This window comes from Eretmochelys imbricata, chromosome 14 (genome assembly GCF_965152235.1).
Source record: "Eretmochelys imbricata isolate rEreImb1 chromosome 14, rEreImb1.hap1, whole genome shotgun sequence".
Classification (NCBI taxonomy): Eukaryota; Metazoa; Chordata; order Testudines; family Cheloniidae; genus Eretmochelys; species Eretmochelys imbricata.
The window spans coordinates 52,543,150-52,557,060 of NC_135585.1; the positions used below are offsets into that span (position 1 = coordinate 52,543,150).

A 13,911-nucleotide genomic window follows, 5' to 3' on the forward strand; every position below is an offset into this window, starting at 1 on the left:
CCGGGGACACGAGAGTTCGCCTGAGAAGGCGCCGCTGCTGCCAAGGTGGGGGCGGGTCTGAGAGGCGCCGGCTCAGTGTGGGGCTGGGCGGGGTCTCTGTGGCGGAAGGGGATGAGGCGCCGGCGGGAGGAGGGAATCAGGCTGATCCCGGCACCTGCCCTTACCTGGGCTGGAGAGGGCGGAACCGGCCCCGGGGCAGGCTGGGAGAGGTAGTTCCTGACTCTCCCGCGAGCGGAAGTGACGTCGGACCAGGGAGGACGAGCCGGGCTCGTGCGGGGCCCTTGGCGCCTCTCTCAAGGCGGAGAAGCGTCTGGTGCCGCTCGAGCTCTGGGCATGCGCAGATGGATGGGGGCGGGGCAGGGCAGGGCAGGGCGGGAGTCCCGCATTCGCAGAGGCAGAGCTCACCGGCTGCTGCGGGACCGGGCTGAGCGGTAGGGTCTGTGCCGGGGCGACTTTCATTAACCCCCCCGTGACCGGCCCGCGCCCTGCTCCCGCTGGGGCCGCCCCGGGCCCTGCCCGCCCCGCTGCCGAGCTGCCGCCTCCAGGTACCGGAGCGAGCCCCGGGGGCGGGGCGGTGACGCTGCCCCAGTGTCCGCGGGGACCCGGCATCGGGCGGCGCCGGGACCTGCTCCCGGGGGGGGCCGCGCCCGGGGGGGCTCGGAGCTGCTGTCCCAGCTGGAGCCCAGCGCCCCCCGGCGGGGTCTGGACGGGGCAGCGGGTTAAGGGGCGAGGCTGGGAGACCCCGACCCCGCGGGGCCGGGCTGGGGGGCCGCTCTCTGCCGGCAGCAGGGCCCGGGCAGGCCCGGGAGGGGACGGGGGCAGGGAGCGGCCCCCCCCGGAGGCGGCCCGGCCCCAGGCTCGGCCAGGAGCTCGTTCCTCCGCGGGGCCGCGTCCTGCCGCACCTGGGAGACGCCTCGGGGCTGCCCAGCCCCAGGGGAGCCGCAGCCAGGCCCTGCCCCGCGCCGCCGGGACCCGGGGGGGCTCCTGTGGGGGGGGGAACCGGGGGGGGCTTGAACGGTCCCTGTGCAGCCTCAGGAAGCCCCCGGGGGAGAAGGGGGGGCGGGAGGTGAGTGAATTGGATCCTTTCCCTGCTGGTGCCTCTCACACCCTGATACAAATTCTCTCCAGTTCTTCCCCTTTTCTCTCTCATTATCTCACACGTGGCTATAAAATCCGGGGTGATTCCCCCCCCCGCCCCACTTTCCCCTCAAATGATCAGCTCTCTCCCGATTTCCCCCTGTTCTCGCCATAATTCTCAAATGTCAATTTCAAATCTCTGGTGTGGGGGATTTTCTCACCCATTTTACCTGCAGCGCTTTGTCCTTGTTTAGGTAAGACATTCTTCCCTGAGTCGGTGCCCAAAACATGGCTGCCCCTGGAATGGGGATGGGATGAGACGCCTCTTCTCCGCCAGGGTTGGGGAAGCAAGGAGCAAGTGTCCCCCGTGGAGACTGCCCAGACCCGGGTTTCCCAATCCCACTTGCTGGCCCCAAACTGCCAACACAGTTCTCCCCAGCTGTCCATTGACCCTCACCCAGGAAGCCTTCCAGCTCCTCCTCCTCCTTTGCCCTCTTAAATCGCCTCCTCAAAGGGCTCCTTGCTGCCCGTGTGAATGGAGGCAGACGGGGAACCATCACTTTCTGTTTATGTATTGCACAGTATATAAAATCCAGTCAAACAGGTCCCCTTTTCCAACTAGTTATTTCATAGCAATATAAAATTCCCTCTGATCTTGGTGTTTTTCTCTCATGTTATCAATTACTTAGTTTGTGACATGTATTCTTTGCAAATCTCAAAGATTGTTATGAAATAACCTAAACATTTGCCCCGCTTTTTCTCTAGTTGTCTATTTCTAATTGAATATGCCCTGAGATTTTCCCTGTCTCTCTAATTATAAAATACTAAGAAAATCTCAGATTTACACTTTTTCCTCAGATTCTTCAACGTGGAAATAAAATGTTTGGAAATGTTCCCCATTTCCTCTGTATTCATTTTTCAAATATTGATGTGAAATACACTCAGATTTTACCTCCTATCAACAACTGACATAAAATCCCTCTGCTTTTCCACTTTCCTCTCTCTAATTTGCAAAATGGCAAAATGGGAGGAGGGGAGTCCTAGGCAAAGGGCATGGCAGAGGCTCTGGAGGCTGCTATTAAATTTGTGCCCCGAGTCCTTCTCCTAGATGTGGGGGTGAGGGAGGTGGGAAGGGGGTTAGCACTGCTACACAATGACCTCTTCTACATCACTCTGGACTCATCCTTTCTGAAATCTGGTTTCATTGAGACCATTGTTAATCCAGAGTCACTGTATGGAAAGACAAGGAGTGACTCCAGATGAACAGTGGGGCAAATGAGATTAGCAATTCTCCCTGTGAGAAGGTGCTCTCATTAGCTGCTCTCCCCAGAGAGCTGAAGGAGGGAAGGCTGCTCAAAGGCTCTGTTCCTCTTGCCTAAGGATATTGGGGTTCAGCTTCCTGGGTCAGATGCTGCAGCCTCCATGGTGATCCGGGAGATCAGCTTGCTGCTACCCTTGCGGGGCTTCTGTGCTGGGAAGTGACCTTAATTAAAGCTTTTTCTCTGCCAGGCCCAGGTGCTGACTTTCTCTAGCTGGTACTAGCCCCTTGGGGCAGATCTGGGCTCTGTTAATACAAATTCTGAGCCACAAACTTCAGGTAACTGAAAGACCTCAGGGAAAGTGCTGGGGACTGGCAAGAAAGTGACTCTGAACAAACAGCCCCTCCTCATTTCTCCTCCCATTAGCAATTGTCAGGAGAAAATCCAGTGGTGGGATTGCAAAGAACCCAGGAATGGGACTTTCCCAGCCAGAGAGGCAGGGAGAGAGGACAGGGGAAGGAGAGACTGAAAGGGGCAGTGGTAGAAATGAGTGGGAAGAGAGATTTCCAGCTCTAGTTCACCCGGACACATGTGTTGCAGCATCCCTGGGCAGAATCACTTTTCAGTGAACAAGAAAAGGATCAGACAGAGGAAAAGTCAGTTCCTGACTCCATATTCCCCCTGCTCGGTTGTGGCTGCCGTGGGGTCCATGTCCGAGGAATCCCCTGGAGTGACTCCTTTGGTTCTGCTCTTTTCTAGCATTGTGTTGAGGGACTTTGTTACGGGGTGGAGGGAGGGAGAAGGGAGGTTAAAAATGTCTCTGTGGGCTTAGCCTGGCAGGAGGGGCCAGGTCTACACTGAAATAAAGAGATCAAGCATTTTTCCAGCACAGCAGAATCTAGGATATCTGTCTGCAGGGAAAGGCCCCTGGGGGAATTCTGATGTGAAATTAACTAAAGCCTGTTCTGAAACCCCCACAATTACGCTTCTCGCCCTCCCAGGCTACAGAACGAAGTCCATGTTTCACTCCAGCTCCTCCCATCCTCCCATGGGACCGGGAAGAGAAATGGCTGCAGTGGAGCCAGCTCAGGTAGGGATTATTGGGGAGTTTTGGGTGTGTTCCTTCTGGAGGGAGGGGGACAGCAAATACACCAGAGACGGGAAGGTTTGCGCAGTCTGGTTTGGAGGTTGGTCCGGGGCAGGAAATCCACAAGGTGGAGAAAGGGAGGAGGACGGGGGGTGGCAAACCTGCTGGGAGTTATTGAATAAGTGGCCTAGATTCTGGGAACAGACCCATGAGGTTGGGAGGTGGAAATGCTCTAATTTGTTGATCAGAAAATAACCCACCTACATGGGGCTAGGAAAACTAACCACTCATAGTGCGGGAGCCTGACTTGACTAAGCAGTGGGTGCCATGAGATATGAGTAGGGCACCCACCAGTCAGGCTTAGGGGAGATTCCCCTCCCTTCATATCCAGCTCCTCGCACTGAGGAGCGTGATGGACTTCCTACCAGGGAGCTCTCCCTGGAGCCTGCTGGGGGCTCCATCTCCTGTATCAGTCTGTGGCTAGTAGGTGTGTGATGGATCTGGTGGGAGAGAGGTGGGGCTCTGTCTTCGTCCCCTCACCCTGGTGGTTCCAGGATGCTCTGAGCGAGGTGGGGGTGGGAGTCTGACCGTGATCCACCCAGAGCTTCCATTTGATTGGCTCCTCTCCCACACAAAGAGAGGGGCAGCAGCTACTGAGTGTTGGACTTTTGCTCTCTCAGGGGCCGGTGACCTTCGCGGAGGTGGCTGTGTATTTCACCAGGGAAGAGTGGGCTCTGCTGCACCCTGCTCAGAGAGCTCTCTACAGAGATGTCATGCAGGAGAACTATAAGAATGTGACCTTGCAGGGTAAGGATTCCCGTCCCCTCAGTTCTTGGAAGGGGAAATGAAGAGATACGGTTGACGCCACCCCCCAATGGCATCTCTGCTCTGTCCTGTTTCAGCATCACCCCAATATGCCAGTAACACACACGACCAGAGACCTTCCCCTGCTGAAGAACATTTTGGGAACAGAGCACAGGAGCAGTATCGCACAGTGTCAGATATCTCTTTTTGCTCAAGTAAAACTGGGGCTTAGGTCCAGCATAACCAACAGAAGCTTCCTACCCCCGGGCTTCTTGGAAACCCTGAGCCTACTCCACACGGACCAGAATGTGCTTGGGGTGTAACAAGCAGGCTGCTGGAGTCAGAGCTGCTGGTCCAGGGCTACTTATCACACAGACACTCAGTGCGTCCTTGAATGCTGGCTGGGGGTATCCAGACAGGGGAGCTCCAACAGCAGAACATTGAATCTCACCCAGGATTACAGATGACACAAGTCTTCATTGGTCTGGATTGCACTGCAGCGTGTGTAAATGGCTTATATTGGTAGTGAAACTTCCTAAGACATGGAGAGTCTTGCTTCTCCATCCGCACGTGTAATAGCCACCACCTCTCTTCTCTGCAGGCTCCTTGGATTTTTGATTACCTCATTGTCACATGACCCCGATTCTTATTTTTCACATTCTGCTTTTCTAGACTAATTAGCATCTGTTGCTCCTGAATTATAGCTTCTAATTTCCCAGTGTTCTCCACACCCAGGGATTTTCCTATTCCCTCCTGTTACACTGTGCTCACTAGATTCCCTAGTACATAAGAGCGGCCACGCTGGGTCAGACCAAAGGTCCATGTAGCCCAGTGTCCTGTCCTTCGAGAGTGGCCATGATTTTATAGACCTCTCTCATATCCCCCTTTCGTCTCTTTTCTAAACTGAAAAGGCCCAGTCTTTTTCATCTCTCCTGTCATAAATATAAAGGGAAGGGTAAACCCCTTTGAAATCCTTCCTGGCCAGGGGAAAGCTCCTCTCACCTGTAAAGGGTTAAGAAGCTAAAGGTAACCTCGCTGGCACCTGACCAAAATGACCAATGAGGAGACAAGATACTTTCAAAAGCTGGGAGGAGGGAGAGAAACAAAGGGTCTGTGCGTCTGTCTATATGCTGGTCTTTACCGGGGATAGACCAGGAATGGAGTCTTAGAACTTTTAGTAAGTAATCTAGCTAGGTATGTGTTAGATTATGATTTCTTTAAATGGCTGAGAAAAGAATTGTGCTGAATAGAATAACTATTTCTGTCTGTGTATCTTTTTTGTAACTTAAGGTTTTGCCTAGAGGGGTTCTCTATGTTTTTGAATCTAAATTACAAGCTGGTAAATATAAGCTTAGGAGGTTTTTCATGGGTACAGATGTGGGGACCTGCATGAAAAACCTCCTAAGCTTATCTTTACCAGCTTAGGTCAAAACTTCCCCAAGGTACAAAATATTCCACCCGTTGTCCTTGGACTGGCCGCTACCACCACCAAACTAATACTGGTTACTGGGGAAGAGCTGTTTGGACGCGTCCTTCCCCCCAAAATACTTCCCAAAACCTTGCACCCCACTTCCTGGACAAGGTTTGGTAAAAAGCCTCACCAATTTGCCTAGGTGACTACAGACCCAGACCCTTGGATCTTAAGAACAATGAACAATCCTCCCAACACTTGCACCCCCGCTTTCCTGGGAAATGTTGGATAAAAAGCCTCACCAATTTGCATAGGTGACCACAGACCCAAATCCTTGGATCTGAGAACAATGAAAAAGCATTCAGTTTTCTTACAAGAAGACTTTTAATAAAAATAGAAGTAAATAGAAATAAAGAAATCCCCCCTGTAAAATCAGGATGGTTGATATCTTGCAGGGTAATTTAGATTCAAAAACATAGAGAACCCCTCTAGGCAAAACCTTAAGTTACAAAAAAGATACACAGACAGAAATAGTTATTCTATTCAGCACAATTCTTTTCTCAGCCATTTAAAGAAATCATAATCTTATACATACCTAGCTAGATTACTTACTAAAAGTTCTAAGACTCCATTCCTGGTCTATCCCCGGTAAAGACCAGCATACAGACAGACACACAGACCCTTTGTTTCTCTCCCTCCTCCCAGCTTTTGAAAGTATCTTGTCTCCTCATTGGTCATTTTGGTCAGGTGCCAGCGAGGTTACCTTTAGCTTCTTAACCCTTTACAGGTGAGAGGAGCTTTCCCCTGGCCAGGAAGGATTTCAAAGGGGTTTACCCTTCCCTTTATATTTATGACATCTCCTCATATGGAAGCTGTTCCATACCCCTAATCATATTTTTTTCCCTTTTCTGAACCTCTTCCAGTTCCAGTATATCTTTTTTGAGATGTGGCAGCCACATCTGCATGCGGTATTCAAGATGTGGGCGTACCATGGATTTATAGAGAAGCAATATGATATTTTCTGTCGTCTTCCCTATCCCTTTCTGTTTGCTTTTTGACTGCCTTTGCACCTTGAGTGAATGTTTTCAGAGAACTCTCCACAAGGACTCCAAGATCCCGCTCTTGAGTGGAAACAGCTAATTTACACCCTATCATTTTATATGTATAGTTGGGATTATGTTTTCCAATGGGCTTCAATACGTGCTATCCTGACATCTAGTACTGCTGAGCTCCTGCATTCAGTAATATCCCTGCCCTTCCTGTTTCCTTTCTCCACTGAACCCCACCAGCCCATGCTTACTGTTCCTGGCTTCCCCAGGACTGACTCATTGTCTCTGGACTTCTCTGTCAGCAAGAAGCAATGCCAGGGAGACTTGCCCTCTGTCTGGAATCTTCGATTTTTGGGACAAGGATTTACTTTCTCTGTGTTTTTAGGAGACTCTTTGAAACTGAGCGTCTGTGACATTAACCACAGTACAATCTGAACTATTGAACAGCTGTTTCCGCTCATTTCCCCAAGCTGCAGTGCCTTTTACATGGCTTTACTGTGAGAAGAGCCACTCCTGGGCGGTTAACACACAGTCTCCAGCATGTAACTCGCTCCCAGCTTCACAGTATTGACTGCTGTTAGTCAGTGATTCTCAAATTCCAGTACACCACAGGAGAACCTCAGAAAATTCTCTGGTCCCAGACTTTCCCCCAGAAATGTGCATCTTGCATTGTCCAGCACACTACTGAACAATGTAAACTGATACGAAGTCTGTCATTTCATCAGTGGAAAATGACATACACCAGCCTCGTTATTCCAAATGGAGTTTCCAACACACTTTAATCCAAACACGCTGGTTACATAAAACAATAAAACAAAATTAACTACCTAAAAAAAAGGTTTCAGAGTAACAGCCATGTTAGTCTGTATTCGCAAAAAGAAAAGGAGTACTTGTGGCACCTTAGAGACTAACCAATTTATTTGAGCATGAGCTTTCGTGAGCTACAGCTCACTTCATCATGCACATTGTGTAAAGAGTTGTCACTTTGGATGGGCTATCACCAGCAGGAGAGTGAATTTGTGTGGGGGGGTGGAGGGTGAGAAAACCTGGATTTGTGCTGGAAATGGCCTAACCTGATGATTACTTTAGATAAGCTATTACCAGCAGGACAGTGGGGTGGGAGGAGGTATTGTTTCATATTCTCTGTGTATATATAAAGTCTGCTGCAGTTTCCACGGTATGCATCTGATGAAGTGAGCTGTAGCTCACGAAAGCTCATGCTCAAATAAATTGGTTAGTCTCTAAGGTGCCACAAGTACTCCTTTTCTTTTTACCTAAAAAAAAGGATTTTAAGTGACTACAGGTAATGAGGCCTAAAAGTCAGAATTGTTTACAAAAAAAATACAAGATAAAACAGAAACTAACATCTAACTTAACAAGCTAAAACGGATTCAAAGCAAATGTTTCTCTCTCCATATGCCAAAACAGGCTGGTGGCTGTCCTTTCAGCCAGGACTCCCCTAACCCGCCCCTGCGCCCTAGTTGAGTTCTTCAGGAGTTGTCATGAACAGAGGAAAACCGGGGAGAGAGAGAGAGTCTCAAGCATTTTCCTCACCTCTTTTTATAGTTCAGTCCTTTGTACTAGAAAGAAATTACGTTCTCAGCTGAGTGATGGTGATAGGCTGTCTGTTGTCGATAGTGAGTTTCAAGTGGTCCCTTTGAAGGAATGTAAATATCTCCTTTACACCTTCCCACTTCCGGAGAATGGCTATTTGACCAGCTGTTTGCCTTGCAGCCTCTGAGGGAACTGGTCTGTGGGTGTTCCCCAAAATTATAACTTTTCAGTAATATCATACAGTAAAATCTCATAACTTTACTTACAGTGTTGCTCCACATTTTAACAGGAGGATAATATCCAGTAGATTATGTGATTTCAAATGATATCTCACAAGCCATACTATGTCCCAAATTGATCATAATTTTCTGGAAGAGTGAACATAGGGGTACAGAATGACACAATGTCTCTCTGTGTGTGTTCCCAGCAGATATGTGAGTATTTGGCATCTTAAAGGACCGGGGGAGCTGGTCCTGGGGAATTCACTGGTTTACTAAGTGTGACACTATGTGGAATTGTGAGACTCTTTATATTATTATTTTATTATTAATACCAATATGATAAAATTGCAATGAATCATGCTAGATGTGCCATGTAAGCCGTCAGTGAAAATATTATGATTTTCCAAGTATGATCGTTTTCTTTCTGTTTGTATCACCTTTCTTTTGTGAGATATAGAGATGTAGGGTATATTTGTAGTTCCAGACTTGTGTAGTGTTTCTGGGTGACACCCCCAGACATATTGGCGTCAGCACTGCCTAGCCTGTTCGATGGCCCATCCAGGGTCATCAGCTGTACAATGAGCCCATGGAAAGGACCAAGGGGATACACCTATTGAGTCAGCGAGACATGCAGGGGTGCGCCTGTGTACTGAGAACTCCAAGGCTTTTCCATGCCATGTGCTGTGAAATTTGTGTTTGGGACACACGAAGTACGAACCACATGGCAAAAGGAATATACAGAGGGTAGCTGCATCGTCTGCATTTTGTCTTCAATCCCTCTTCCTACCTCTGGAGCAACTTCTCTACAAACTGAAGCCTTGAACAAAGGACTGAATGACCCATCCAAGCTGTGGATGTGTTCCAGATGGATTTTCAAACCACTAACTCACCAGTACTGCTAAGAACCTGATGTACAGATTTCGGAATGTACCTGACTGCTTTCCCATTTCACTTCTTTCTGTCTTTCTTTTGTTTAAACCTTTAGTTTAGATACTAAAGGATTGGCTGGCAGCATGGTATTTTGGGTAAGATCCAAACCTATCGTAATCTGTACTGATCCTAACGCCTTAGGATCAGAAGAACATTTTGTTTTTGAGCAAAGTTTTTAAATCACCTCTCACTGTAGTGGACCTAGGTGCTGACTGGGACTCAGAGAACTGGAATGCAATAAAGGGGGCTGTGTGATTTCTTTTTTCAGCTTCTCGGTAACCGGTGTGGGTGATGAGAAGCAGTTTGTGACTGGTCGGTGAGTTTAACTTCAGTGTTAACCACCAGTTTGGGGAGGATATGCTATCCCTTTTTCAGCCTGCCCTGACCTTGGCCTTTTCAGTGAGGGACTGCTCCAGGTACACCAGCTCACACTAAGCACTGAAGTTAAATTAATAGAATGTTTGTTTTTTTCATGACAGAGTCTTATGAAATCAACTAAAGTCCTTTGTTTTGTTTCATCTGAGCAGGGTTTCCAGTTTCCAAACCTGATGTGATCTCCCAGCTGGAACAAGGGGAAGAGCCATGGGTCCCAGAGGAAAGAGAGATCCTGAGAGCTCCCTGTATAGGTGAGGAAACATTAAACCAACTCAGAATCTATAAGGGCCTGAAAGAAACATCTGGGATGCCCTACAAAGTGTTGGGAGGTCTCTCAGTTCATTATTGTCTCCAGCAGGGGACGTATCCTCAGGGTAAATATAGCTCATGCCTTCCTATAGATCCTAGCAGACACCAGGCAGAAGTTTCCTCCCTTCCCCCTGTGAATTTGGATGGGATGTGAAGGCTGAATTGATCCCCCTCCTCTCTCCTATTTGGTGGAAGAGTCTGGGGATGTTCAGTACCTGATTTTTATTTGACCCCTCTCCAGCACTTGTTTTCGTTTGGTTTTGCCCTTTCCATCCCTGTTTGTAGTTTCTATCTCTATCACAGCAGGTGATGCAACGCTCTGTGAGAAGGAGGAGCAGAATTCTCAGCAGGAAAATGTTGAGCAAGTGGATAAACACAGAGAATTATCGCAAAGATGGAAAAGGAATGTGTCCAGGAGTCATGAGCAGGGAAAATCCTTTGCGATTCATCACAGACCAGAAAGAGAACAGGGAAACCACCCATTGGAGAAAATGGGTAAATATATTTCCTGTTGGGGAACTCAGCAGGGCCTCAAGGGAACCAGAACCCAACAGGAAATCCTCAGGAGAAAGATGAAAAATACATGCAGTGAGTGTGGGAAAAGCTTCAGTCAAAGATCAGGCCTTTCTGCTCATGAGAGAATCCACACAGGGGAAAGGCCCTACAAATGCAGTGAGTGTGGGAAAAGCTTCATTGAAAGATCAGCCCTTTTTCAGCATCAGAGAATCCACACAGGGGAGAGGCCCTATGAATGCAGTGAGTGTGGGAAAAGCTTCATTGAAAAATCAGGCCTTTTTCGGCATTATAGAATCCACAGAGGGGAGAGGCCCTACGAATGCAGTGAGTGTGGGAAAAGCTTCATTCAAAGATCAGCCCTCTTTCAGCATCAGAGAATCCACACAGGGGAGAGGCCCTATCAATGCAGTGAGTGTGGGAAAACCTTCATTGAAAAATCATCCCTTTTTCAGCATCAGAGAATCCACACAGGGGAGAGGCCCTATGAATGCAGTGAGTGTGGGAAAAGCTTCATTCAAAGATCACACCTTTTTGACCATCAGAGAATCCACACCGGGGAGCGGCCCTATCAATGCAGTGAGTGTGGGAAAAGATTTATTCGAAGATCAAGACTTTTTAAGCATCAGAAAATCCACACAAGGGAGAGGCCCTACAAATGGATTGAGTCTGGGAAAAGCTTCACGAACAGCTCAGCCCTTTCTGCTCATCAGAGAATCCACAAAGGGGAGAGGCCCTACAAATGCAGTGAGTGTGGGAAAAGCTTCAATAGCAGCTCAGCGCTTTCTAATCATCAGAGAATCCACACAGGGGAGAGGCCCTATGAATGCAGTGAGTGTGGGAAAAGCTTCTTTCAAAGATCACACCTTTTTCACCATAAGAGAATCCACACAGGGGAGACGCCGTATGAAAGCAGTGAGTCTGGGAAAAGCTTCACTAGCAGCTCAGCCCTTTCTAATCATCAGAGAATCCACACAGGGGAGAGGCCCTACGAATGCAGTGAGTGTGGGAAAAGCTTCACTAGCAGCTCAGCCCTTTCTACTCATCAGAGAATCCACACAGGGGAGAAGCCCTACGAATGCTGTGTGTGTGGAAAATGCTTCACTAGGAGCTCAGACCGTTCTAAACATCAGAGAATCCACACAGGGGAGAGGCCGTATGAATGCAGTGAGTGTGGGAAAAGCTTCACTCAAAGATCAGACCTTTTTTATCATCAGAGAAGCCACACAGGTGAGAGGCCCTACGAATGCAGTGAGTGTGGGAAAACCTTCACTAGGAGCTCATCCCTTTATAAACATCAGAGAATCAACACAGGGGAGAGGCTCTGTCATAAATATAAAGGGAAGGGTAAACACCTTTAAAATCCCTCCTGGCCAGAGGAAAAACCCTTTCACCTGTAAAGGGTTAAGAAGCTAGGATAACCTTGCTGGCACGTGATCAAAATGACCAGTGAGGAAACTGTCTATGTGATGCTTTTGCCGGGAAGAGAAAAGGAATGAAGTTTTAGAACTTAGTAAGTAATCTAGCTAGATATGCGTTAGATTCTGTTTTGTTGAAATGGCTGATAAAAGAAGTTGTGCTGAATGGAATGTAGATTCCTGTTTTTGTGTCTTTTTGTAACTTAAGGTTTTGCCTACAGGGATTCTCTGTGTTTTGAATCTGATTACCCTGTAAGGTATTTACCATCCTGATTTTACAGATGTGATTCTTCTACTTTTTTTCTTCAATTAAAATTCTTCTTTTAAGAACCTGCTTGCTTTTTCATTGTTCTTAAGTTCCAAGGGTTTGGGTCTGTGTTCACCTATGCAAATTGGTGAGGATTTTTATCAAGCCTGCCCCAGGAAAGGGGGTGTAGGGTTTGGGGAGGATTTTTTGGGGAAAGACGTTTCCAAGCGGGCTCCTTCCCTGTTATATATTTGTTAGATGCTTGGTGGTGGCAGCAATAAAGTCCAAGGGCAAAAGGTAAACTAGTTTGTACCTTGGGGAAGTTTTAACCTAAGCTGGTAAAAACATCTGTACCCTAAAGCTCAAAGTGGGGAAGGAACCTTGACAGGCCCTATGAATGCTGTGAGTGTGGGAAAAGCTTGACTCAAAGATCAGAACTTTCTAATCATCAGAGAATCCACACAGGGGAAAGGCCCTACAAATGCAGTGAGTGTGGGAAAACCTTTTCTAGCAGCTCAGTCCTTTCTAGTCATCAGAAAATCCACACAAAGGAGAGGCCCTACGAATGCAGTGAGTGTGGGAATACCTTCTCTTGGCACTCAGCCCATGTTAGCTATCAGAGAATCTGCAAGGGAGATCAACACCATAAAAACCTCTAGGGCTATCAGTACTTCTTTTCTTTAATACTTTTCCTGATTCCTACATAGTAACTTGGAATGCTGTTTGAACTGTTTGCTGCATTGTTATCCCTCAGCTTATCCAGATGAGTGCCCCATTTTTGCCTTTTGCAGTTTGCCCTCTTGAGGTGGACCTATTTGTCCTTTTTATTGTCCCATGAGTAATTTGAGTGTGCGCTTCCTATCAGGAACCAGGGAGCATCACATTTATACCATTCCTCCTATTGCAAAGTTATTGTTAGTCACCAATGATACAGATTGTATCATTGCCAGTTGTTCTCATGTTGCTCTGGGTTTTGCTGAAGAGCAGTTATATTGGGAACTTTTCAAATTATATGTAAATGAAGAGAAACGGGGGCCAGAAAAAAAAAGTATAATTTCAGCCTCTGTGACACTGGAAGGAGATGGGGTGACTCAGAGATTTCCTCCTTCCCCATCATTGCAGAACTGTTAGCTTTTGCCTGAGCCATGTCGAGTTTACCTCTAAAAAGAAAAGGAGTACTTGTGGCACCTTAGAGACTAACCAATTTATTTGAGCATGAGCTTTTGTGAGCTACAGCTCACTTCATCGAATGCATACTGTGGAAACTGCAGCAGACATTATATACACACAGAGATCATGAAACAATACCTCCTCCCACCCCACTGTCCTGCTGGTAATAGCTTATCTAAAGTGATCATCAAGTTGGGCCATTTCCAGCACAAATCCATGTTTTCTCACCCTCCACCCCCCCCACACACAAACTCACTCTCCTGCTGGTAATAGCCCATCCAAAGTGACAACTCTCTTCACAATGTGCATGATAATCAAGGTGGGCCATTTCCTGCACAAATCCAGGTTCTCTCACCCCCCTCCAAAAACCACACACGCAAACTCACTCTCCTGCTAGTAATAGCTTATCCAAAGTGACCGCTCTCCCTACAATGTGCATGATAATCAAGGTGGGCCATTTCCAGCACCAATCCAGGTTTTCTCACCC

General features: G+C 47.9%; 1 protein-coding gene across 4 annotated transcripts; it reads left to right on the plus strand.

The window, feature by feature from the left end:
* Window positions 1-421: 421 nt before the first annotated feature.
* Window positions 422-12,405, plus strand: LOC144274588 (uncharacterized). 4 transcript variants are annotated; one of them, XM_077833504.1, is made up of 5 exons: window positions 422-545; window positions 3,338-3,426; window positions 4,104-4,230; window positions 9,917-10,018; window positions 10,380-12,405. In XM_077833504.1, the coding sequence occupies exons 2-5, from the start codon at window positions 3,355-3,357 to the stop codon at window positions 11,948-11,950; spliced, it is 1,872 nt and encodes a 623-aa protein (XP_077689630.1). In that variant the 5' UTR covers window positions 422-545; window positions 3,338-3,354; the 3' UTR covers window positions 11,951-12,405. The 4 variants fall into 4 exon arrangements, with proteins under 4 accessions (XP_077689630.1, XP_077689632.1, XP_077689631.1 ...); XM_077833506.1 differs by having other exon boundaries at window positions 10,383-12,405; XM_077833505.1 differs by having other exon boundaries at window positions 9,920-10,018; window positions 10,380-12,404.
* The last annotated feature ends 1,506 nt before the right edge of the window (window positions 12,406-13,911 follow it).

Bases quoted from the DNA above. Each gene is read 5' to 3' on its own strand.
- LOC144274588 (XM_077833504.1), top strand. From the start codon at position 3,355: ATGTTTCACTCCAGCTCCTCCCATCCTCCCATGGGACCGGGAAGAGAA. The intron at 3,427-4,103 runs GTAGGGATTATT...TTGCTCTCTCAG, and splicing joins CTGCAGTGGAGCCAGCTCAG to GGGCCGGTGACCTTCGCGGA. The intron at 4,231-9,916 runs GTAAGGATTCCC...GTTTCATCTGAG, and splicing joins TAAGAATGTGACCTTGCAGG to CAGGGTTTCCAGTTTCCAAA.